Source organism: Falco cherrug, chromosome 12 (genome assembly GCF_023634085.1).
Source record: "Falco cherrug isolate bFalChe1 chromosome 12, bFalChe1.pri, whole genome shotgun sequence".
Lineage (NCBI taxonomy): Eukaryota > Metazoa > Chordata > Aves > Falconiformes > Falconidae > Falco > Falco cherrug.
The window spans coordinates 23,345,920-23,370,502 of record NC_073708.1 but is presented as its reverse complement, the minus strand read 5'-3'; the positions used below and the strand labels follow the sequence as shown (position 1 = coordinate 23,370,502).

At 39.6% G+C, this 24,583-nt stretch overlaps 1 protein-coding gene across 6 annotated transcripts in view; it reads right to left on the bottom strand.

Annotated features, from left to right (window-relative positions):
• The window catches only part of ST3GAL3 (ST3 beta-galactoside alpha-2,3-sialyltransferase 3), a 184,189-nt gene that overhangs the window by 99,414 nt on the left and 60,192 nt on the right, over nt 1–24,583 (bottom strand). For all 6 annotated transcript variants that reach the window (XM_055724698.1, XM_055724700.1, XM_055724703.1 and 3 more), the window contains one exon: nt 16,602–16,694. In XM_055724698.1, the coding sequence (XP_055580673.1) occupies nt 16,602–16,694 (93 nt within the window). The remainder of the gene's footprint in view (nt 1–16,601; nt 16,695–24,583) is intronic.

Here is a 24,583-nt window from a genome sequence, read left to right as displayed (position 1 = left end):
AACTAAGCTCAGATGCTACAAACAAGCACTGCAGAGAACACTGACAAACCACACTAAATTAGCACCTTATAAGAATTCCCATTATTACTCTTTTAATTTCCCACCCAGTTCCAAACTAGAGGACTAAAACACTATGGTTAACCAACACAGGCGAGAAGAAAGTCTCTTCGTTATCCCTGTGGCCAAAATGCTTTGCCAGTTGTCTGCACACTGAACAACAACAAAGACAGACCCTCTCTTCCCTCCTCATCAACATAATTCAGAGCATCTGTAAATGAAAATTCCAAGAAGAAACAGCAAAGGCAGCAAAAGGATTCGACATTTAGAAATCTCCCACGAGACTGATCTTTAACATTCATCGCCTCCATTACGTTAGTAATACAGTCACTTTACAGTGATTTCCATCATCATGCATTTCTGTCATTTATTAATAAAATGTGGTTTTACTCTTCTGCAATGCATAGAGTTGTCCTTCACGATAGTCACAATGCATTAGATTGACTCCACCTTCCTCCAATTAATAAAACGATGGATGCTGTAACCCACCCTTGCAGTCAGAGACCTTACAGCACATCCACACTGCATAACACAACATTGTGCCATGACCTCAAGCTACTGCTGAGCCAACCTGCCATGCATGCACAGCAGCACATGGCGCTCAGGTAAGAGTGTGGTCCCAAAAGCAGTAGGGCCATCTCAGAGAGAATAAAGCTACCCACGAGACCCATAGGCTCTGGCTCAAGAGCCACAGGTAAGCTCCTCCTTCCAAAGACAGGTTCATCTACACCATTTTACACCTAGTGTATGCACTACATAACATGCCGCTCAGACTTACCACATTGACACTCGCCGGGTAGTTTGTGGCAACATCTGGCGGACAAGGAGTAAGCAATTCAAATAGAGTTTCCTTTCCTTCTGCCAGACATATGAGCTTTTTTCTGCTTCATCTTGGTTTTCTCCCTAGGCTCGGGTACCAGATCCAAAGTCTAAATAATTCTAAGTATTTTACAGGAAAGTATCATTTAATAATTTATTTTTGCAATTAAATCCACTATAGACTTGCAAATACCTTGTATGAGCTGTCAGTGTTCCCAGATTTGCTTGGAAAGATAAAAAGATTTTATGTTTAAATCAGCCCACAGTTAAGTGGCTGGCAGTAACTGTCCACAGAGTCCTGCAGAGGCCAGTAAGCCTGAATTTAATAGAGTGGGAAAGAGGGAGTTAGCAAAAGGAGGCAGAACTTGTCACTGAAAGTATGACAAATGAGGAGGATGAAGTTAGCAGCAGTTTTACAACAGACTAAAAGAAGCAATACAAGCGTAAACAAGAGGAGAAAGTAGCACATTACTGTAATACTACTAAAAAGAGAAAGTCCCAGCTCAGGGCTCAGCTATGGGAAGAGGAGGCAGTTTGATGTTTTTTGTAGATCAGTTTTGGAGCAGAATCCCATGGGTTATGCCTCTACATGGGTATACTATTTGGGTTACATTTAGCAGTTGGGTCTTGTTATTCAGCAACACATGCAGGGCTTGCTGATTCACACAAGCCAACCCAGAACACGAAGTGTTTGGGTTCTCTTTTCCTGTTAAAGTCTTTGTTATTTACTGCCTGCAAGATTGCACTGAAGTTCCAGCCAAAACTCATTTCTGCTGTTTCCAATGTACATTCCAAACACAAAAAACATGGCACCACATCAAATGTTAAAGTAAGATTGTTATCATCCAGCTGCCAAACAGTTCCTACAGGTTCAGAGGCAGAGAGTAATAGAAATCACGAACAGTCGTTCACCAGAATGAGCTGACATGTGTTTTCACACTTGTAGTATCACACTATATCATCACAACTTAGTGGGAGACATGGTGGTCTACAGGACAAATAGAGGATTTTACCATGGAAGGAACCAGATAGATGAGGCAGTGGCCCATGACCCCCCGGCTACCCAGGGAGGAGAGTGTGCAGAACTGCAGAACAGGCAGAAAGACTCGGCACAGAAAAGGCAGAATAATCTTTTGCCAGCAGAATAATCCAGTGGCCTCCAAGAACGTTACTCACAACATTAGTTAATCACGGCAGAGCCTGAGGACCAAAGCTGAGGTCCTATTGTGCTATGCAGCATAAAACCACTGACCAGCCCTTGCAAAAATATCTGTCATCCATTTAGGCAGATAAGGGAAAGGCAACACAAATCTCACAAGCAGAGGGAACTACACAACAGCGGTAGTTGTTTTAGCTCCAGAATTTGAGAAACAGGTTTAGGTCAAATAGTATGAAGAAACCAAGGCAATACTACAAGGATAATTTTAATGAAATACTGTAAATTAAGAAAACCTGGGAAGTTCTAAGGCAGCTAGAGGCAATAAAGACAGGAAGGCCTTGGAATACAGATGTAAATGAGTCAGTTCAGTAATCTGGCAAATTTAAGGAAGTTCAGATTGAAAAGCTGAAAAGAGTTCCACAGTCTAACCACCTTCAGGATTTGTTTGAATTTCTTGTATCTATTTAGCTGTTGCAGCTCTTTAAACTTTCCTAAACCCAAGGTGACCTTTAAAAAAAAAACCCAACAAAAAAAAAAAAAAAACCCTGAAAAATTTGCCAGCACATACAAACATATTCTAAAACATGCTGTCCGGAACAAACAGTCTTCAGAACAGGGTACCAAATAGCCTCTATAATAAACCACGAGCAATTAGTCTGCTGGAAAACAGATTAGCTCATTCATTTCAGCAGAGTAAAGGTGGCTGCCATGCTCCAGGGGTGATGTGAACTGTGGGGTCTTTTCCTGAGCGATCCTTACTGGAAGCCCACCAGTTTGTACCTGTCAGAGGGAACTGAGAGAGTTCGGGGCCTGGGATGCAAAGCTTTGCACTGGCTGGCTACAAATCACCGAAGTACTCCCCCACCAGCCCTCGTGCTCCCTTAAAACACCCCAGAAAGCCAGAACCCTCTGGTCCACCAGCACATGCTCTCTCAGTCTTATCTAGTGCCTCCCAGTCTGCCTGTCCCATCCCATTCCTCCTTGCTTCCTAAAACTAGAGAATTTGTAAAGTGAAAAATCTATCAAACCTCACATAAAGTCAGGGTTTTAGATACAAAGGTAGAAATATAGAACGCACACAATGAACAAACACAAAACATAACTACATCTCACAACTTAATCCTCTCCCGGCTCTTTTCACCACCACTCTCCTCTGAAATGGCTGTACTCACATTTAAACATGAAAGCCACATACCCACAATTTGGTTACATCACCTTCTAATACACTTAGTCCTGCTATCTTCAAGTTCTAGTGAGTTCAAGACTGGAAGTGACTTTCTACTTTTTTAGGCCCTCTTACGTTGTTTTCAACTTAAGGTTTGAGTAGGCACGTGCCATCTAGAACCAGCTGTTTCAAAATGGGATAGCTGGAGATCCAAAACTCCCCAAAAAAGTTGAGAAGACAGACCTGCCTCAGGTTCTCATCTGTACCACCACTGTGCTTTGGGGAGCCTACAGGCAGCTAAGCTCAGCTAGGAAGCACTACGACTAGAACATACACATACCATAAATGCTTCCCGATACAGGATTTATGACGTGTTGTAGAAGACTTAAAAGTGCTGTGAGCAACAAAGGTTACTATTTTATTTGTTAAAAAAGTAAACAGAAATGTAACCCAAGAGGGGTAAAGGAGGGCCACGTCCCACGCAATCTGTGTGCTCCATCCACCTGAAAAGGCAGAAGGAGCCAAGAGGAGTGCTCTGAGGACAAACTCAAGGGGAGAGGGAGGGAAGCAAATATCTTGCATGGGACAGAAACCAGCCCAAGGCAGTGGCATGGAGCAAACCCTGGAAGGTGGAGACACGGAGCAAGCACCTCCCTCCCTAGGACAGCTGTGAAAAGCAGCATTATGGAGTCAGGGTACTGTAGAGTTGACACTTGGCTTCCACAGTCAAGACAAGCCTCCAAAATCTTCTAGCAGCTGATGAAATGAAGACATCAATGCCAGGTATATTCAGAAGTTTGCATCTGGTTAATTTTATGCTTATGGTTTGTAGCTATTGCCAAGCTACTGATCAAGAATTTAAACTGCGATTTCCTAGAGAAATTAGGTTGGTTTTTGGTTTGTCTGGGTTTTTTTTTAATTTTGTTTAGTGGCCTGACAAGCAGAAGGTGCATTGTAATCTACAAAAAATCCCAAAACAGGAATGGAAATGTAGCAGACAAACCCTCTCAACACCAGCAAACTGGGACAAGTTTGGAAACCTCTGCTCTTGCGTGTCTAACTCTTTAGGCAGGCTGACATGCCGGGTCTTTGGTATTAGGAAGAAAACTCAGCAGCAGCTGAAAGCCAGAGCCATGCTAAAAACATAACTTTCAGAAGTGAGAGATTCCCACAACTCTAGGAAAACCTTAACTGCCCCAATACTTAACACTGATTTTTCCACTTATTTTTTTTTACTCCTTAACAGCTGCAGAGCGGTCACTGCAAACAAGCTGTTGAAGACTCTTCCTAGGCCAGATGTCTTGGATACTTATGGGTCCTCTCCTCTACAAGGGCAGAGGGGCTTGTCAGTGATGGCTGCTTCACACTCTCCAGACACTGGCAACTCAGATCATTACTCAGTTTATCAACTGCAGGCAACAATGCCTTGTGCACTTCCAGACAGGCCAGACAGCTTTGTTAAAAAAAAGTTACATCAAGTAATAATTTGTTTGCAGGAACTTTTTCCTCTTCCAGTTCCTCTCACGCTTCTTACCTCCTCTGCCTTTTACTGGTGTTCTTGCATCTTGCACAATTTCTTTAGATAAACTAAAGACGGGATTATCTCAGAATAAACTGCCCTCCTAGTATCACTTTATTTGAATTACTGGATCTTCTAACTTTATCATATAACAACATTCAAATATTTTGAGATCTTAACTGAATAAAGACAGTTCTGTCAGTGAAAATATTTACAGTAGTCTCACTAATTGCGACTGATTTCAGCTTCCTCAATCTCATTATGGTAAACTGGGCACTGCTGTGAAAGGGAAACAAATAGGAGATGAATGAAAACAAACATGCAGAAACACAAACAACTGCTTAGAGTGACATTAATCATTACCAAAAATCTGTCAAAAACATCCTTCTAACTGGCATCTGTCAAAACATCTCAGCAGTTCATCATCACACAGCCACCGCTCAGATAGAGTCTGAATGTGCAACAGCCAGCACTGCAAATCTCACACAGCTCTAAACTTCTAAGTGAATTATTCTGTATCTCAGAGCACTCCAGACATGGCTTGTTTCACAGCATTTCTCTCCTCTTCCTCCTGGACAGCCTGAAACCATCACTGTTCCCTCCTCCTCAGAGGGTGCAATGTCTGGCATCTAATTACACAGAATGAACTGCTGCTTCCCCTCTGTGGTGTCTGTCCAACAACCCACATGAGATGGCAAAACACTGGAAATCAAGTCCTATTAATATGAAGAGAAAAAAACCACCCTATTAGCCCTATTTCCTGTCTGGATATGGTTTAAGAGTCCCCCAGCTATAGCAAACCCTAATAGTGCAATACTGAAGAATGAAGAACCTGCTTCTCAGGAGACAGAGAAGATCAGCACTTCAAACCCACACCCAGCATGAGCAGCAGGTGCCAGACCTGGGAGAAGCGAAGCAGAACGGTTCCTCCTTTCCTCCCAGAAAATATGAGACGACTACTTTCCTGCTAAAATACTTTCCTTACTGAGCACAGGTGGAACATTTTGCTGGCTGAGTGCGACAGATGATCTGCCAGGACACCATGGCAGTGGCAAGGGCAACTACTTCTTTACAGATGTGTCTACTCAGCCAAGTTTCTTTACCCTTGACAGATGAGGAAACCCCTATGTGAAATGAGCAGTCACAGAGCAGAAGTAAACAAGCCTAGTGTTTATAAACTGTTCAGTATCCTGTTGTTCCAGAAATAGTTATTATTACCCAGGAGATCAGATTTGTCCAAAGGAAAAGAAATGCTTGGTACATATGCTGACTAAAATCCCCAACAAGGGAAAAAAACAGAGAAAGTTTGTGGTTTTCTTATTTTAGTTTTCTTTGCTTAAACCAGGACCTGTAAGCATGCTTTGCCTCCTTCAAATTCTGGACATCCTTTCTCAACTGTTCCAAGAGCAGCAGGAACAAGTCCAGTGACGACAGACTACACATTGGCCTGTTTAATCAGAGCCTTGGGATCGGCATCTTCCTCTGCAGATGCCTGAACTCCACAGACACTGATTAAGAAACAAAGCGAAAGCAAAAAAATGCTGGCCCCACTGGCCCTAAGGAGTTGCCTGTTTTGCCACAGGTTATGTTAAGACTGCTGTAGCTTTAAATACCTACCCATCTATCAGGTTACACGTTTACAAACAAATTCTTAAAATATAAACAAAACCTGCAGAACAGATATACGCTGTGCTACTTATCCCTAATTCACCGCCTGGTGAAGCATCTGGTATAGCTCTGAATATCCCTGGGACCGTTCCAGAGTTGGCGTTTTCTCTCCAAAATGGAGCTGGAGACTCTCCCACCGCAACAGCTGCTGTGCTGTGGCCTTGCTCATGCTGCGGGTTCAGGGCCAGCCGTGCCCGGCCAACCCAGAACAGCACATCACGGACCCCAATGATGGCTGCAGGGACAGGGAAAGCCATCATGTCCCAAACAGCTTTCCCTTGCTTGTCATTGTTAGGTGAGTTAACACTATTTCACCTTTCCTGAAGCATTCGTGGGAACTGTTTATATTTGGAACAGCTCATCCATGGGCCAGTTTTCACTCTCAGTGTAAACCTTCTGTAACAAAAAAAAGACCCAAGGCCAGAAATAAACACTTCTGGTGGCTAAAACAGCATCACTTTCCATTAAAGACAGCAGAGGTTCCCTAAGAGCATCAGCCCCTAAGTAAATTTAGTAAGTTATTTAGGAGGGCAATAAGTAAAGCATTATGGGATTGTGCACTGGTTTATTTATATATTCTTCTGGATTCAGGTTCTTTGCGACCCCACGGAAGGTTACAGATAATCTGTTTCATTCCCAGATAAATCAGTTCGTTTCTCAGGAATATCTTTATCACACTGGCATCACTTTCAGCACTGCAATTCTGTATCTGTTCCTAGGTATGCCCTGGTATAAACATGAACCTGCTGGTAAACAGATTAGAAACATGCTAAAATTGGTGTGAAACAAGTATCAATTTAGAAAGGGGAAACCACATAAATCTCTAAATCTTTTTTTCCCCTTCTTTTTTCCAAGAACAGTACGATAGATGTTACCTGAACTGTACACAATTCTGAAGCTTACATCAGTTGTTTAAGCTTGGAAGAAAAACAAATTATCATGGCAGATGCCATGATTTTCAGGAAAATCACAACAAAACACTTATGAGACTCAGACACAGTTTTTCTGGTTTGTAAGCTGGACAGTGGAGTAACCTGTAAAGCAGTAAACCCTGACTTGCACACAGAAAAGTTCCTGTGCAAGTAAATCAATGACTCAAAATTGCTTCAGGAGAGAAAAAGACGTGATTGTTCCTAAAGGTGCGGCAGATGACACAAAAAGGAAGCAACTTTTTTCTGAATGTGTAAATCTTCCGAATTTCGCAAAATAGAAGCAGAATTAAAAAACCAAGGTGAGTAATATGAGTGAAGTATGCCATCCCCCCACAGTCAGCTTCACTGCAGTACGTGGTAATGCTCTTACCTTGGTTTCCAGCATTTCACGTGATTTGGGTTGGGTTGAACCAGTGAACAAGTGTCCTTGGGAAATTACAGGAACTTCACCAAGCTACTTTCATCCCTGACACTATCAAAACAGCTACAACATTTCTTCCACAGTATTTAGCAATTAATTTACGGATTTTATTTTGCTGGATAGTTAGCTCAGAATTATAGTAAAAGGTACCAAGAAAATAACTGCCAAAGGAGCTTCGGCTTCTCACACTGCACTGGACTCAGAGCTTCTACAGTATTATCTGAACAACATTCTCAAGTGACTTCTCACATTGCTACAAAGAGAATTTTCAATCTTTCCCGTTTTTACCTTCATTTGCCTAATGTAGAGTTGGAGGGTTCCCCAGACTGTTTCTAATTTGGTCTAATAATCTTGCATAAATTATCAGACTTGCTTTTCATCCATATTCTTAGCTAACGTACATTTGCTCGGTGCCAGCATTTGCATGCACTGACACTCTTGAAATTTTTCAATCATAGAACAGTGTGACAGTAAGAAAGGAGGCAGCAAAGGTAGAAGAGGAAAACAGATTGACTTGAAATCTACCCCAAGATAGGAATCTTGATGAAAAACACCAGTAGGGACTTCAGAAAGAACAATTATCCACTCTTGAACCCAATTTACAAAACTCTTGAGGGAAGCTGCACTCTACGGCAAGTGGAAATCACCAGTGACATACACAGCCTCAGAGATACCAGGGAACTTCTTCGGGCTCTGCGCTGATGATGGGCTGCACCAATAAAGATGAACCTTCAGAGGGTCGAAGTCAGAGTTTTAATGAAAAGTGAGATACCCAAAACCACTTTCTTTGGGGAATGCAAGGAAAAGAAAAGAAGGTAAGACGTGTCTCAAAACCACAGTGATATTACATACACAGTGGAACTTTCAAGCTCACTGATATTTTTCATTCGTTTCATTTCAGGCTCACCGATATTTTCATTCACTCAAATGCATTTAGATACTCAAGCAATCTTTGCTGCAAGATTTTTCCTGAAAGTTAAACATTCTTATTGGTATAATTTTAAGAGCAGATGGGCCACAGCAACAGCCCAAACACACATGCACAATAAAATATGCTTATTTGGTGGCATGGATTAAGTTTATTGTTTCCATTACAATCATACATGCTCATACAAATATGGTTATTTATTTGTACATTTGCAAAGCTGTCCTTTTTTGTTGTTGTTGAAGTTCACAACTTAGAAATAACTGTATTATTCTGGAAAACAGAATAGTACTCCCCATTCCTACAACAGCAGTGATCTTGTTCTGAAGGAAAGCAGAAAGCCTTTCTCACAGCAGTGTCTGGGACACAGGGACCCTGACTTCAGTGGGAGCCTCGAGAAGTGTCCACTCTTTCATTGAACACAAACTGTTTTCACAGTTCAAATTAACAAAATGAACCACTTCAGTGTATTTCAAAGAGAGATGTACATTATACATATATTTAGAAGACCAAAAAAACCCCTATAATAACTAATTCAGGGTATATATACAATTTTATATATCTTAAAAAATTAAGATACTACCCACTGTACCTGAAGAGACCACAAAATATGCAGCAGATGGATCACGTTACAGTCAGGGAATAGTTTTGAATTCCCATAGCAATCCTCAGTGGCAAACTAATTATCCAGCCTATTTCTTCAGTGAGCTCTCACAAACTGCGTGAAGCTGCCATCCTTTGGCTTCCTCTGCTCTCCTTAAATAGTTAATCATAAAGGAAGCAGCCACCTGCACTGACAGTCTCTATGCACTGAGCTCATGCCCTCCCTGTCACTTCAGTACAAGCCCATGCTGGGTATGGCAGGAATTCATGAGGCACAGAGACAGCCAAATGTAAATAAAGTCAGTTTTAAGCAGAGGATTAAAAATTCTCTTTTAAAAAATGTTTTTTTTCTGAATAGCTAAGCAACAAAAAAGCATGGAATGGAAAGATGCTCTTGAGTGCTTATTATAAGAGGCACAGCTTCCTGGAAGGGCACATGGAAACTAATGGGGAAATATTTGGGATGAGGGGACCACATTTTTAAATTATCCTGACCCCTGCTAACCCCCTTGCTAAAGCTCCGGTTCCATCTGAAGCCTGTCCCCCATTTGCATGTAAGAATGTATGCAACAGGTTTTTTTCTGAAGTATAAAAGCTGCATAAACCATACCTGCAAGACAGCCATGGCAAAGGAATTTTTGCCAAGCTCTGGTATCAAGGAGACAGGGGTCTACCCTGCACCCTCCGGAGACAGGCATTCTAGAGCTGTCCCAGCTACACACCACTGGCCTGTGGAAGCAAAGAAATGCACAGGAGCCTATGACCTACAATATCAAGGGGGAACTAAACATGGGGGGGAAGGGGGAGACAGAAGAATGACTTGAGAGAAAGCCACTGAAATCTCTATGGCTTGCATAAATCCATGTCATGCATTCTCTGCTGATATGAAAGCTTAAAAAATTTTGAACTTTATGTACAAAGACACAATTCAGCATGAAAATATAAACCCAGAAGAGTTTACAGGAAAGCTGTTTTTCCTGAGCAGAGGAACATGCTGCAGTATTGAAAAATAAGCACACACACACACACACACACAGAAGAAAACACCAATTGCTCATCAATAGAAAGTTTGCACCAGATAATAAAAAAAACAAACTAATTTTGTTTCTGAACTGATTTAAAGAAACTTATGATTCATATAAGAATATTTCTTAGTACCCATTGACTAGAAAGAGATGGTTATGATCATACCCTTGGTGCTAAAAATAGTCTTATGTATCTTAATCATAAATGTAAAATTCACCATTGAGATCACAACACCTACAGATCTGTTGCATATTGAATTTCCCCTTTCCCTTCATTCCCATGTTCTCCTACCAGACAGATTTGCAAGTCTGCAGGCTGCAGACATTGCTGCTCTATTTACCACCTCCTCTAATTTCTGGTATTAGCTGCCAACTTACAAGAGCTTGTGGTTGGAAAATTGTCAGTAGCTGAACTGTCCCAGGCTGGCATGTCAGCCACAAACCGTGGGCAGAGGTCCCCTTTCTCATTTGATAAAGAATAGGGCATAGAAAGAACTGTACACAGGCAGCATCGTTTCCACAGTAAGGCCAGACACGCAGGAGACTGCAGTGTTACCACTGCAAACACAAGTTAGTGCCTTCTACAAAAAGGTCAAAGCATTAGCTCCAGACTTGTAGGTGACCTCAGACCTACTAAAAATAGCCTAATTCACTGAACATAGTAGTCTAATTCACGGACCATTTTACGAAAGCCACTTGTCATTTTCTTTGTGCCATTCCAAAACCAGTAACCTTACTTCAGGCACTTTGAGTCATTATCTGCTGTTGGGAGATTTGCAAGAGGCAGAATCATATTGTCCTAGAAAGTGAAGAATTGGATAACTCCTTCATTTACAGTGAGCAGCAGATGCAGCCCAGCTAGCCAGCTCCTACACTGAGATGCAGGTCTGAGATCATGCATCCATTTCTCTTGGTGGGGAGCCACTGTCACGATTCAGATTACAGCATATTCTTCTGAAGCTATGCCAGTCTCCCTCTAAGGCATAATAATTGCAAAACCCAGAACCGAACAAAACAAAAACACAGGCATGGACACAATGGATGAGACCAAACATCCATTTTGCCCAATACTTGCTGTTTGTATCCATTGCCCAATATTTCAGTAAAAAGCCTAAGAAACAGGGAATATATGAAGCTACACACTCTGCCTTCAACATCCATTTAGGTTCCAGCCTCTTGTACCTTAGGAGTTTTCCATGCCTGTTTCTGAGTACTGCAGGTCAATAGAACCTGACTGTCTGTCTCTATTTTTGTTAATCTTTTGCCCGCTATGGAAGTCATTCTCAGAAAAACGTAACTGGAAATAGCATGAAATAGCAATTCCTTTTGTTTATTTTAAACCTGGTGCATAATATTTACATTTAAAACCTCCAAATCTTGAGGTACATGATTACATCTCTCTGAATAGAGAAACAATCATCTAAACATCTTCTCCATGCCATTCAACATGTTACACGTACTTGTGAATACTTTCTGCTTGCTCTACCTCAAACTGGGAAGTCTAAGTCTATACAATCTTTCTGAGCATGGGTTTCCATGTTTTTGTTTAGTCTTTATTACCACTATATATACCTAATGCTTTTAGATCTGTTTCAAGAATTAGTTGAAGAGAATTAGGTGTGTTAGTCAAGACAGAGGCACAAGTGGGTATTTATACAGTGCCATAACATTCTTGGGCTTTCTGCACTGACCTCCCAATATGTTCACGGTCTTCTAACCATCGCTAGTCAGTAAGTCACAGAACCAACCACAGTAATTCCAAGATCTCTTTCCTGATTTGTAAGGCATAATGATGTCCACCATCAGGTACACACTGTCAGATCAATCTTCTCAACAAACACTACCTTAGGTCTGTCGGAACTGAACTTGGCCTGCTATTTTGTTGTCCCATCGCTTAGCACCGTGAGATCCCTCTGACATTTTTCACAGTCAGTTTTGGGGCTTGCTACCTAGAAAAATGTGTCAGTGCTTTATTATTCATCCTCCGTTCCAGATAGTTTATGAGCACTTGGAGCAGCAGCGCTCCCAGCACACATTCTCCAGAGGACCCAGGGGTAACATCCCTGTACCGTCCAACCTTACTCTTTTCCATACGGTTTCTAACCTTTACCTTCCCAGCCACTACAGGATTATACCAGTTTAATTCCCCAAAAACCTTCAAAACACCGTTTGGTTGATTTTTTTGGTGGCTCACTTTGTTTAGGTGGTTTGGGTTTTTTTTTTTAAGAAATTCAGACATACTGTATTAAGTTTAATCCCCTTTAGCAAATGCTCACCCAATCATTCAAACGACATGAGCAGATTTACAAGGCAGGACTTCCTCCTGCAGAAGACAACCTGACCTCTCTCTATCATCGCTTTTATTCCTGTGAACAAACACAAATTTTATTCTTTTTTTATAGTTTCTACCGAAGTGCCCGATACAGAAACCAGGCTCACTATTAGTTTCCAGTTTCCCAAACGCTCCACAGGCCCCTCTTGAAAAGCCTGACACGTTTACTGCTTTTCATTCTTCCATTCCGAGGCCAATTTAAGCCATGATTATACACAACTGCGTGTAACTCGGCAACTTCACCACCGAGCTCTTCACAAAGTGAGAACTTTTCCTAACAATTCATTGTGCTGATTTGCTCCAAAACGTCAACCTTCTGTCAGCTTCCCCCAGCCGGTCCCCCAGAAAGGAAGGCTCCACGGGGAACTGTTCTACATTGAATAGCAATGCAAATAACTTCTCTACTACGACTTTACCTTCCCTTAGCTCACATGTAATATTATGATCATCTATCAGCCCATTGGGATCTCTGGCAGGCTTTCTGCTTTTGACAGTTAGACAAAAAGCTTTATTTTATGTTATTTTTTTATGTCTTTGTAAAGTTGTTCCTCAACATTTTTTTTTGTCTGCCTCATTATGGTTTATATTTAACTTGCCAAAGTTAATACTCTTTCCTATTCTCCTCATTTGGATACAACTCCTGCTTCAGAAAGATGACTTACTTCTAGGAGCCTTGTTTACTTTACTGTTTAAACCAGTCCTCATCCATTTTTGTGGCTTCCCTTCAATCTCTTATTTCCCCTCCCTCCTCGGACTATTCACCATCAAAACTGGACACAGTATTCTAGAAGTCTTGGGTTGTGGGGTTTTGGAGGGGTGGGTTGGGGGGTGGGTTTTCAATTTTAAATCAGTGCCACTCACAAAATTTCTCAACTTATGTGTGTACATATGAACCTGAAATAGGATTTCAGCTATGATATTTGTTGAGATTACACGAAGCTTTCTCTGCATCTGTTTCCAAGACAAAGGTTTTCTATCTTGAAGATATAATCTGCATTTGTTCCTCCCAGATGTCTTATTTCATATTGGATGTATTAACATATATTTTGTTGGACTGTGGCCATTTAAATCAGGCAATCCAGACTGTTCTCTAAAAGTAATCAAACCTTTATTTAGTACTCTCTAATAAGTGTATCATCTGCAGACTTGATCTAGGATTTTTTTTCCAGCTAGGTTTATTAATGAAGGCACCGAGCACTGCTGGAATGAGAACTGATCAACTGAAGACCTCATAACAATGAAAAAAAAAAAAATTTAGTCTTTCCTTACCAGCAACCACATTTTGAGATTTCTCAGGGCATTGTTCTTTAATCCATCCAGCACTTGCTTATGCTTGGTGAAGTCTGAACTCACATTTTCACCATTAAAGCAGCACTTATCAAGAAGAGTTACATCCTCTGAAAAATATTTATTCTATCCCAACTATTTCCATCATATTTTGCCTATTTACATTTAAAATTGCAGTAAAAAGTCAGGAACCTTTAGAATAGAAAAACATTTATCCATTTTATTCATGCTTGAAAACAGCCAAACCAACTTTATCCAAATAATAATAAAAAACCCAACAAACCCACACATTTTATGGTGAAGACCAAGCCTGAAAAACGTCAGCCACAGAGATTATGTTTTCCTAATGACACAAACAACTGAAAACAAAAGCTATAATAAAAGAAATCATACAGCTCAAATTCTTAAATCAACAGGCAACCTAATTTCGCTTTAAGAGTTCTAAATATATTAAATTATGATACCTGGCTTGGTAATACTAACTTTGCATAGTTTGAGTATGAGAGAGGTTTCAGAAGAGAAAGAATCTTAAGTGTAGCATGGAATTCTTTGCAGAACTACTGGTCAGCCATCCTTACACCAATCCTAGGTAAAATAATGAAATGTCAGACACTGAATTTAACTAATAAAGAACTAAAGGACATCCTGGAAAAATAATGTTTGCCTTAGTAAGGTTTAGGGTTCATGTTAGAGAAGTAACTGAACATAAATCTCCAGCAAGAGGCTATCTTTAGAACTATCAATATGATTTTTCAATGTATGATCAAGACAACAACCACCTAGCTAGAGACAAGTTACTACCTCTCTGCATGGCATTAGTTCACTGCTGTCAGCTACAAGGAGGAGGTGACTGAACAGCAATCTGTAAGTAGCTACTGAAGCAGAGAATAAATAATACTTTGGATTCTAGCAGGCAGAAACTTCCTTCTTGAAGCCAAAGTCTTATAGAAATTAAGATTAATATTTTTTCAATAATAAGTTTATCCACAGCAATAATGTAGCACATTATTACCAGATTCTCCATAAATTTAAATCTTTAAATCAAGCTAACTAGTCTGTGATCCATGATGACTTTACTGGAAGAAAGTGTGTCCTGTGTCATGAAACAAATCTGCACAAGGGACCATTAATGGTACATTTCTGGCCTTGCTAACTACTAAACAGTCTTCCTTCTTCAGTGTATATAATTTATCTCTGTAGAATCAATATGTAACAACAGCCATGCCTTGGAAAAGGCAGTTTTGTTTCAGCTGTATAAAGAAAGGAAGGCTTTAGCTGCAGACATCTTACCACAGTTAAATTACCTTGTATCCCTCTTCTGTACTATTTACATTTAATAGGTACACAGACACAGAATTAAAAGTATTCAAAGTTCTTAAAAGAGGATGGTAAGGTATCTACCTTCAGTTCTAGTATTTATGTTCTAACCAGAGTTCCAAAACTCACACAGAAGATAATATTGATAATTGTTTGTTCTACACTGGTGATGGAGAACATAGTCTCAATGCCTAGCATTTTGTTTGAAAGGCCTGGCTGTAGTATCTGCTGGTTACAAGGCAATGTCAGATCTTTGTTTTCAATTTTTCAAGTTTGCAGATACCACGTTTACCAATAAAAACAAAGAGATATACCACCTGAAGGCCATGGTCACCCACCCTAACCTCTATATGTGCAAGTCATAGAAACTCCCTCCTTAAAAGAAATAAAATATATCTTTAGAAAAGTACTAGTTACGTTAAGAAGTCCACAGCCTCTTTTGCCAAAGAGATCGCGGCACTAGAGCATGTTTTCCACATGCATTTAAAGCTTGTACAAAGGTCAGATATAACCATTCAAATTTTCCATTTGACAAACCAAATTAAGATCCTTGAGCCTCAACAGTATAAAGTTCTTGCCAATCTATCTTCTGAACTGTCTTCCAGCCATTCTACAAACTCCTTGAAATGCAGAAGCTGCATGGTGCATTAGAGAAAGCCGTTAGCCAAATTTAAAGGTAAGTTTTGGTTGATCTGTTATGATTACATTCCTGATTTCCGAGAACTATGAAATAGTACAGCAACGTTCCACCCTTTCAGAGGGAAAAAAATTCTGAAGAAACTAGTAACACTTCAGCTAACAGTAACTTCTCAACACAGTAAGATGCATAACTTGTTAATAACATGTCTTAGACTCTTTGGAAAACACTGTTGCAAAGCCTCCTGGCACCTCAAGGATGCTTTCTCAAAAAAAAAAAAAAAAAAAAACAAAAAAAAAAAACAACCACCAAACCAAAAAAACCCCACAAAAAAAAACCCTGAAAAAAAGCAAACCACACACCCAAAAAACCCACACACAGTTTACTACTCCAGATAACTTAGCTGTTACTTCATGACTGGAACTTCCTAAAGACTGCATCATCTGGTACCACCTGTGAGCTTGGCCACACGTCTGTATCATGCACTAACAATACAATTTGTTTTATTATTCAACACAGACAACACTCTACCCTTTGAACAAGCTCCTAGTCAGACTGAAACCAATTAAGCCATTGCCAGTGACCACTCAAGCCCAGAATTTCAACACCAGTCTCCCTTTGAACTGATCAAGCGACAGAGCGATGACATTTTTCAAAACAATCTGCAGATCACCCACCTTGAGGGATGAGAAATCATCAGGGGAAGAGGGGAAAAAAACCCGGTGAATTACTTACTTTGGGAAGATGAGAGTCATGAGCGCTGATGCATAACCAGGCTTGCATACTCCCTCAGAGAAATTTGCATACTTTGATGCCAATTCTGGAGGCCTGTGAAAAAAAATAAGCAGAGAGTCACGACTCTCCTGGCTATGGACTGGGTTTTGCAATCATCCAAGTCTTTTTTTTTCCTTATGGCTTTTATGAAAAACAGCTGTGAGGAATTATTGCCAACACAGACAGGTATCTATTTGTTGCAATACAGCATCACAGGAGAACAACCAACAAAGGGCAGAGTTAAAGATACCTGAATTAGCACTAAACCACTAGTTTTACTGAAAGGTTTTCATACCTAGGAAGGTAAAGCTCATGGAAGAAAAATATCAAGATTTCAACCTTTCAAAAGGAAGAAAACATAAACAGCACTTTGTTTTGGCTATAATGCTAAAGTATGATCAAAGTTAAAATTATAGAAAAGTATTATTTAGAAAATACCTTTCAAGCATTTGAAACAAACTGCTGAGCAGCAATTCTGACAGGCTACCATCAGGGGATGCATGCTTTCAGTATTTGGAACAGATGACATTGCTGCTGTTCTGTTGATCTGTATCTTAATTCAGCTTGCATAGTTATTTCGGGGCCAAATTTAGAATATTTGGGGGGGGGGGGGGGGGGGGGGGGGTGTTCCACTTAGTTTTCATATAGAAACAAGATTAGCAACTCAAGAAAAGATACTTAAGTCCAGTACATACTTTTACCATAGATCTACCGAGTGACCTGGAAAAACCAAGCAATTCATGCCCCTATTCACCACCTGCAAAATTTTTACATTCATCCATTTCACAAAAACATTCCACAGGTTAACTCACTTGTGCTTTCAGAGTAACACTAGATACTTTATTGTCAGTCACAGAATGAGAATTATCAATATTGCTTCCAAAAAAAAGCATTTACAGTTACATGTTCAACATTCAGTGGAAGTTGCAAGTGTTAACTACTGCAGAGTTGATCAATAATACTGTATTTGCTACACCATTTTGTTAGCAGTAGGCAAGTAATGAAAGAAAGGTTTTTGCCCTACAGGTCAACAGTAGGGAGTCAAATGAAGATGAGAGTACAAATCCGCATAGTAGATCCACAAAAATAATTTTCAAGAGCCCGTTATTATCACAACCGTGCTTTCTTTTCCAGGCATCACCAACATGTACATCACCAATAACACTGAAGTAGTAAACTACTGCTAAATGTAACGAGCATGGATTCAGAGGGTTTCGACTAAGTGGATCCCTGAGCTGAAGACTAGGTCCTGGAGGGACTGTGAGCAGTGATGCAAACAGAACCCTGGCTGGCAAAATTACGTATCTGAATGAAAGTAACTCCATGCTGAAATGGTAGTAACTGTCCTTGTACTGGTCCTGGCATCACATCCTGAGAGACCACTAGCCTTGCAGGTGGGTGATCAAAAGATGGAGAGTTCATTTCACAATTAACTGTATACAGTACAAAACCTCCTAAAAATTTATAGTTCTTAAAGAAAAAAAATAAATCCCTTTTTCTGAATAAAAATCTAAACCTTCAACAGCTAGAAGAGGAAATAAACTGGAGAAAATAAAAAGTTACTATAAGTATATAATTTCTTAAGACTTTTGCGGAGGAAAAGAACCAAAAAATCTTAAGAACATTGACCCAGTTCTAATTCTGCCATGGAATTCCTGCATAGTAAAATGTTACACGTTTTGACCAAAACTATCACAATTCCTCATCTATAGGATGGCACAACAATACATTTGGCTATTTACATATAAATTGTCAATTATTTACAGCAAAGTTTAGATTTCTCTAAAATACATTATATAGACATGGAGAGACAGATACAGACATAACACTGTCTAGTACAACCCACATCCCTGAGCTCAGTTTCCACAGGTGGCATTACAATATGTATCTCTGAATGACAGAGATGAGAAAGCATCCAAGATGTGAACACCTAGAATTCTGAATGCCAAAGAGTGGCACTGAATGACTTTTGTTCTGACTCCAGTCAGAATCTCTTTAGAAATAGGCACAGGAAGGAACGGCCTGTTGCTGACAAAACAGAAGGTTTTAATGGTGTTAAAATACATCACCTTCTGACATAGCCAAAAAGGACAGCAGGGTGTACAGATCACAGCTTGTTGCAGCACTTCAGATATGAAGAAATGTGGGAAATCTTAATTTCTATCAAGCAAACTTAAGGGTTGCTGGATTTTTATTGTTTAAGCAACATACAGAAACCCCTAATACCAAAATCTTCAAAAACAAGTAGAAAGCAACTGGAATTTATCTGCAGGCACCACGGTAGTGAGTCATTGCTGGCAAACTTGTATAACTATTTCAACAGCAGGCCTTTCTCAAATGACCTCAGTGGTCATACAAAGTATCTTGTGCCACAAACACAGGCATTTTTCTCTTTTCTGATTTAATGGCGCTTTCATTATCAAATTAAAATGTCCCTCAGATGCCCATCATGGTGTTTCTGCAAAAGAATAGCAGGCTGAAGCCCTCATGCATGCGAGTGGCACAGAATGCCAATCTGAGCTGCATACTGATGGTGGAGCTGTCAATCACAAAACCCACAAAGATAGTCAGAGCTGCTGAAGCCTGAGGGGCAGAGTTGTTAACATTTCTTGGATGTGATGAAGTTCATGATCCAGAGTGCCAGAGGCAGAACAATTCTCGTAAGCCAACCGAAGCTGCCATCTCGCATCATTCAACATTTGCTTATCTCCGTTCTTCTAGCCACATATTGAGTCAGCAGGCTACAGAAAACTAGAAATGGGCAGTCTATGTTTTAAATCCTTTTAGGGACCCATTTTGTTTGTTTGATTTCTTCAGATTACACATTACACGCTGTCACTGCCAGCATGCTCATAACGATAAGCCTACATTAGGTGTAACTCGAAGGGAAACATTTAGAGTAAGGCTGAATACAGCCTTGCTGTCTACCATTCTGCTACCACATGAAGCTATCCAAGCTACCATCATTTTAGATAACATAAATTTGCTTTGTGTTTTTTTTTCCTGCAAGATTCACAGATCTCGCAGAGATTGTTCTTCCATAAATCAGACTGCAAAATATCCTGCATGAAGTATCCCATGTAGAAGTACACATTTTTCAAACAAATCCAGCTTTGTAAAATCACACTGCTGTTAGCAGGTATACAGTTCTGTAACAAAAAAAGTGTATGAATAAGCACCTCGTTCACATCTGATGACAGTGTACTTATTACAGTGACGCATATATTGCTGCTGCTTTGATTATGTTTCTTACTTCCAAATGGAAGCAGCAGTATTACTGGAAGTACCTTCTGCAGAGGCTGCCTGACAAATTACCAAAACAGAGCTTATGTTTAATTCTCATTTTATAGTCCTGAATGCTGCTTACAAGAGATGGGTCAAGAACTATGCACCAAACCAAACAATATTACTCTCTTAATGCTCTACTAGTAAATAGCTTCATCTCATCAGCTCCATTTCTGTGCCTGGAAACCAAGGCTATCCTGATCCCACAGAAAGCTGTTGTGGTAAGCCAGCCAGGGCTATCATGACTGTTATATCACAAAGGTGCAAATCCCCTCTGCATCTTCCAGGTCCAACCACGTTACTCCAGCTCCTGATCCTCATGCTCCTTGTTACAGTGAAAAAATCAGTTGGGTTGAGGTAGGTAAAGAGCTTGTCGAGACGGCAGAAAGTACAGAATTAGGTGACACTGCAGACCCTTTAATTCTGCTCAAATTTTGTGCAGGAGAAAAAACAGTAAGATAATAAATTTATTCAGAATAAATGAGGAAAACAATTGAAGAGTCATAACTGTAAACATCTGCAATTTTTAAACAAGTGCCTGCATGAGGGTGAAGTCAGAGGGAAGTAATTCTATTATTCCACTAAAAAGAAAACGCATTCTTGGTTGTTTTTTTTCCTGAATTTTCTCCTGAAAGACTAGCACACAACCTGAATTCTTAAGAATTCTTAAGACTTTCTGTGCTTCTCTACAGTTATGTGGACATCAGTCAACAAAATTTCACAATTTAGGTAAGTTAAAAATCCAGCTGCTTTCAGAGGTTTAGGAAAAGTAACAAGATTTTTCTTTCTGCTTCTATTTGGCAGATGTGTGCCTTCTTTAATCTCAAATATGAAAATGTCATCATGGTTAATTCCTTCATCATGTCTTAATCAGGGACAGCATGTCATCCTCATAGGACTGGAATCTAAATCCATTTAAAAAAATTAGTAATACAAACTCAAGTGTTTGGACTACTAAAAAAAATTGACCATAACTAAGCTCATGTAATTGAATATTACAAAACCTACTTAAAGAGACAGATTTTGCCACTTTGACCTCCACATGGAATTTAAATTGTGGATTGTAAAAATTGAAAAACTTAATCATCTTGAATTGTCTTATTTGAGGACTGATTTCTCTTGCTGTTACTCTTGCACATAAAATACATGTAATATTTCTGAAACAAGAAAAAGGAGTTCTTTGGTAATGTGCTCTCTAGGTTGACCCTTCACCTTGGGGTTTCTTTCTCTTTGGTCCAAAATAACCTGAGTCTTATACCCATACAGCAGCTCTACAAAGTGTATGTCATGATAGCTAAAGAATGAATAGGAAATGTGATGAGAACATGAAATGAAAGGCACATAAAACACAGTGGTTATTATGAAGTACTAATGAAATACTATTAGCAAGTAATTTGGCACACACAAAAAAAGAGCAGATTGCTAAATCAAAGCGGTTAATACTGAGACCCCGTATCGACATCATATGAGATTCAGGGCATTTTATTTTAGACTGGACTCCTGTCAGATTCCCTAGGCCAGATGTATCCACCACATACATACAAGGCACAGCACTGGCCAAAAAGACAAGTCTTAGTTTGGACTCTTATGTCCAAATCAAATATTTATTCCAGGAGTCTATGAAATGCAACAAGCTTTCAGTTTGGTTTCCCCCAAATAAGCCCAGGGCTACATTTCAATCAGCATACAGTAAGAAACAATTATGGGATTTGCTTCAAAATTCCAGGACTGCACCAAACAAGACACTGAAGAAGACAAAACCAGAGTGGCTAGGAAGTGCATTGGTTTATATTTTAATTAATATCAAAGGGTCACAGATCTTTGAAGGTATTTGTTTTATACATTAGTTGTAGCCTAATAAATAGACAGCTTCCAGTCCTCAATATGCTTTTTTCATAGTATCTCATAAACTTGTAAAGCAACAAATCCCATTTGAGGGGGGAAAAAACACCCTGAAACAGAACCATAAACCAGCTTTCCCTTCCTAACTGGCAAGGACTTCTGTTAAAGAGATGGATGGGAAAGTAAGTGTCACATCAACTCTCCCCTTCATTAAAGACTGTCAGCCTCACACCAACTACCAATTCACTTAAAAACATGGGAGAACACCTTTAGCAGGTCTGGGGATGCAGCTTTTTTACTCTCCTTCAGTTACTGCTATTCAGTCAGAGAAAGAAAAGTCATTAACACCACAGGTCATTAACAACAGCAGCCTTCACCTATATTGTAGTCAATTCCCATACACCGGTAACAGCAAGGGGCTTAAAGAAGAAAAAAAGAAAAAAGTATTTTCACATCTGATTTTTATAAGTAGAGTCATGATCATCATGTCATTTTGACAGGCGGAATCTCCTTGAGTGCAAGACACTATGGAAACAAGATGAGCTGATGAACCCTTCTCTTGGTACATGGCTGGAACTCCATGTTCAACAGGAGGGCAGCACAGGTTAGGAAAACTGAAACAGAAGTTTAAGGAACTCTGATTACAGCTCCGTTAGAAGTTTCCAAACTTTGGTTCAAAGAATTGCACAGCCTGATCATGTGATACTTGCTATTTTTCTAGTTCCAGCTGAGGAAAAACTAAACAAACAAAAGAAAGGAATGAGGAGATAGAAAGAAGAGGAAAAGCAGAATGCTTACACTGAAAGAGACAGGAAATGCATCTATCACAGTATTGCCAGCTAAACAGATGTAAATATTTTCAAAAGTTACTTCAGTATGTAAGCAAATTCTTCAAGGAGGCTGTATGACCAAATACGAGGAAAGATGGCCCAAATCCCTTTTTCTGAAAAGATGTGATGCACACTAGAAGAAATGTCCTGTTCTGCTTCTCCACTAAGAATTGTGGCTTCTCGTGAAATTAATTTCTTAACTGCAAAGATAATCAACACATACTTTTATTTATTTATTTGGACTACTCAAGAACACCAGCTGAAGAAGATTAGGTTACACTGAACTAGCCCAGGAAAACAAAGTTTAAAAGCCATCCCACTAAAACCCATGACCCACCTCCACAGCCCTGAATGAAGACACGATGCAAAGTCAATGCTGCCCTTTGGGAAATGCACGCTAGGAGGGGGTGCTGCCGGCTGAAGACCACGAACGCTGGCAATGCCATTCATCCCGTGTGAAATGTCATCTTTGCACACACACACCAAAGAGGTTTCCATCCTCAAAGGCGGCACAAGGATCCTACTTCCTTACTAAACTCCATTCCTGCCCTTTGACATACTAGGAATTAGATCACTAGGTAGAATAAGGAATTTCAGGTTAGTCTCAGCAATGCTAAATACAGAAACACAGCTGTAAGTGATTTCTCTATCAGAAAGGACTGTATCATTGCACCACTTCTTACAGTTCACAGAATCCAATAACCTTTTATCAACTTCTAAAAAGTGTTGGGATCCTTGTGGACAAACGAATTGGAAGTTTTCAAGCTAGAAAGTTTTTGTTTGAATGCTGACTTTATAAAACCAGATTCAAAGGATGCAGATTAAAAAATCCAAGAAAAGTCCATGGCACATTTTCTATGTGACCTAATGCTGCATACTCCTCCAAAAATTGAGTAATATCTCCTGATCTCCTTTCGTTTTTATAAACTTTCCCCTTTTTAAAAAATTTCTGTTTCTGCTACAACTTATCTTTAAGACTAGTAGCACAGAGGAAAAGCAGAATTGTGTTCAAATAGACACAAATAAGGAACAAAGAAAACAGTCCATTTGAGGGTTTGTGTTCTTGAAGAAACAAGGAAAGGAGAAAACAACTGGCTGAAATCCCAATTGTTAGACTAAACAAAAAGCATGAGATACAGAAATTTTATTTTCCCAGAAGGCAGCTGTTTACCAAAGAAAGAAAGAAAATAAATAAAAAAAGTGAAGATGACTGCTCCTGCAGTTTTCGATTATTTACTAATCTTTGGACAAAGAAACTTGTAACTGAATGAGGAAGTAACTTGCTGATAGTCAACATAATTCCTGAATACGTATTATTGGACTTTTATCTATTCTAGTTTCCATAGACCCAAAATTACTGGTTTCCATCCTCAGTAGTAAGTATCAACATTCTGGTTTTACAGATAAGAGACAAGGATGACCTAATGGAGGACAGACGCTTTTTTGAAGATGGGACATGTTAGGACTCAACTTTGTTGTCAATAAAAACCTCTCTCAGCAATCAATTGGGATTCCTATCCGAGCTGCGTTCTGAACAAACTGAACTGTCTAAAGAATGTCTAAATAAACTCTATTTCTTCAAAGTCAGAAATGATAATGCTCCCTAATATTAGAACCTGTAATTCTCAAAACTTGGAAAAAATTAAATGCTGCGATTTTCTACTTAAATAGCTCTCAAAACTCACTTTTAGCACAAGGGCCATAAAAAGTGAGCAAATTAAAAGTCTAATGTGAAATAAAATGCTTACCTATCTCATCCATTTTTGGCCAAACAAAGAAAAGCAAGAAGATAAATCGAAAAGATGTAGTTTTGTTGCTGTAACCCTTAAGTCTTCATCAACCCTTATCTGTTACATCTACAAATGGGCAACACTTTCTTCAGATCAGGAGCAACGTTTTTCTATTTGTAGTGTAATGAATCCAGTAGTGTAGGTCCAGAAGAGACAAGCAAGTTGCTAAAGAGATGAGAATAAATAATTCAATGCA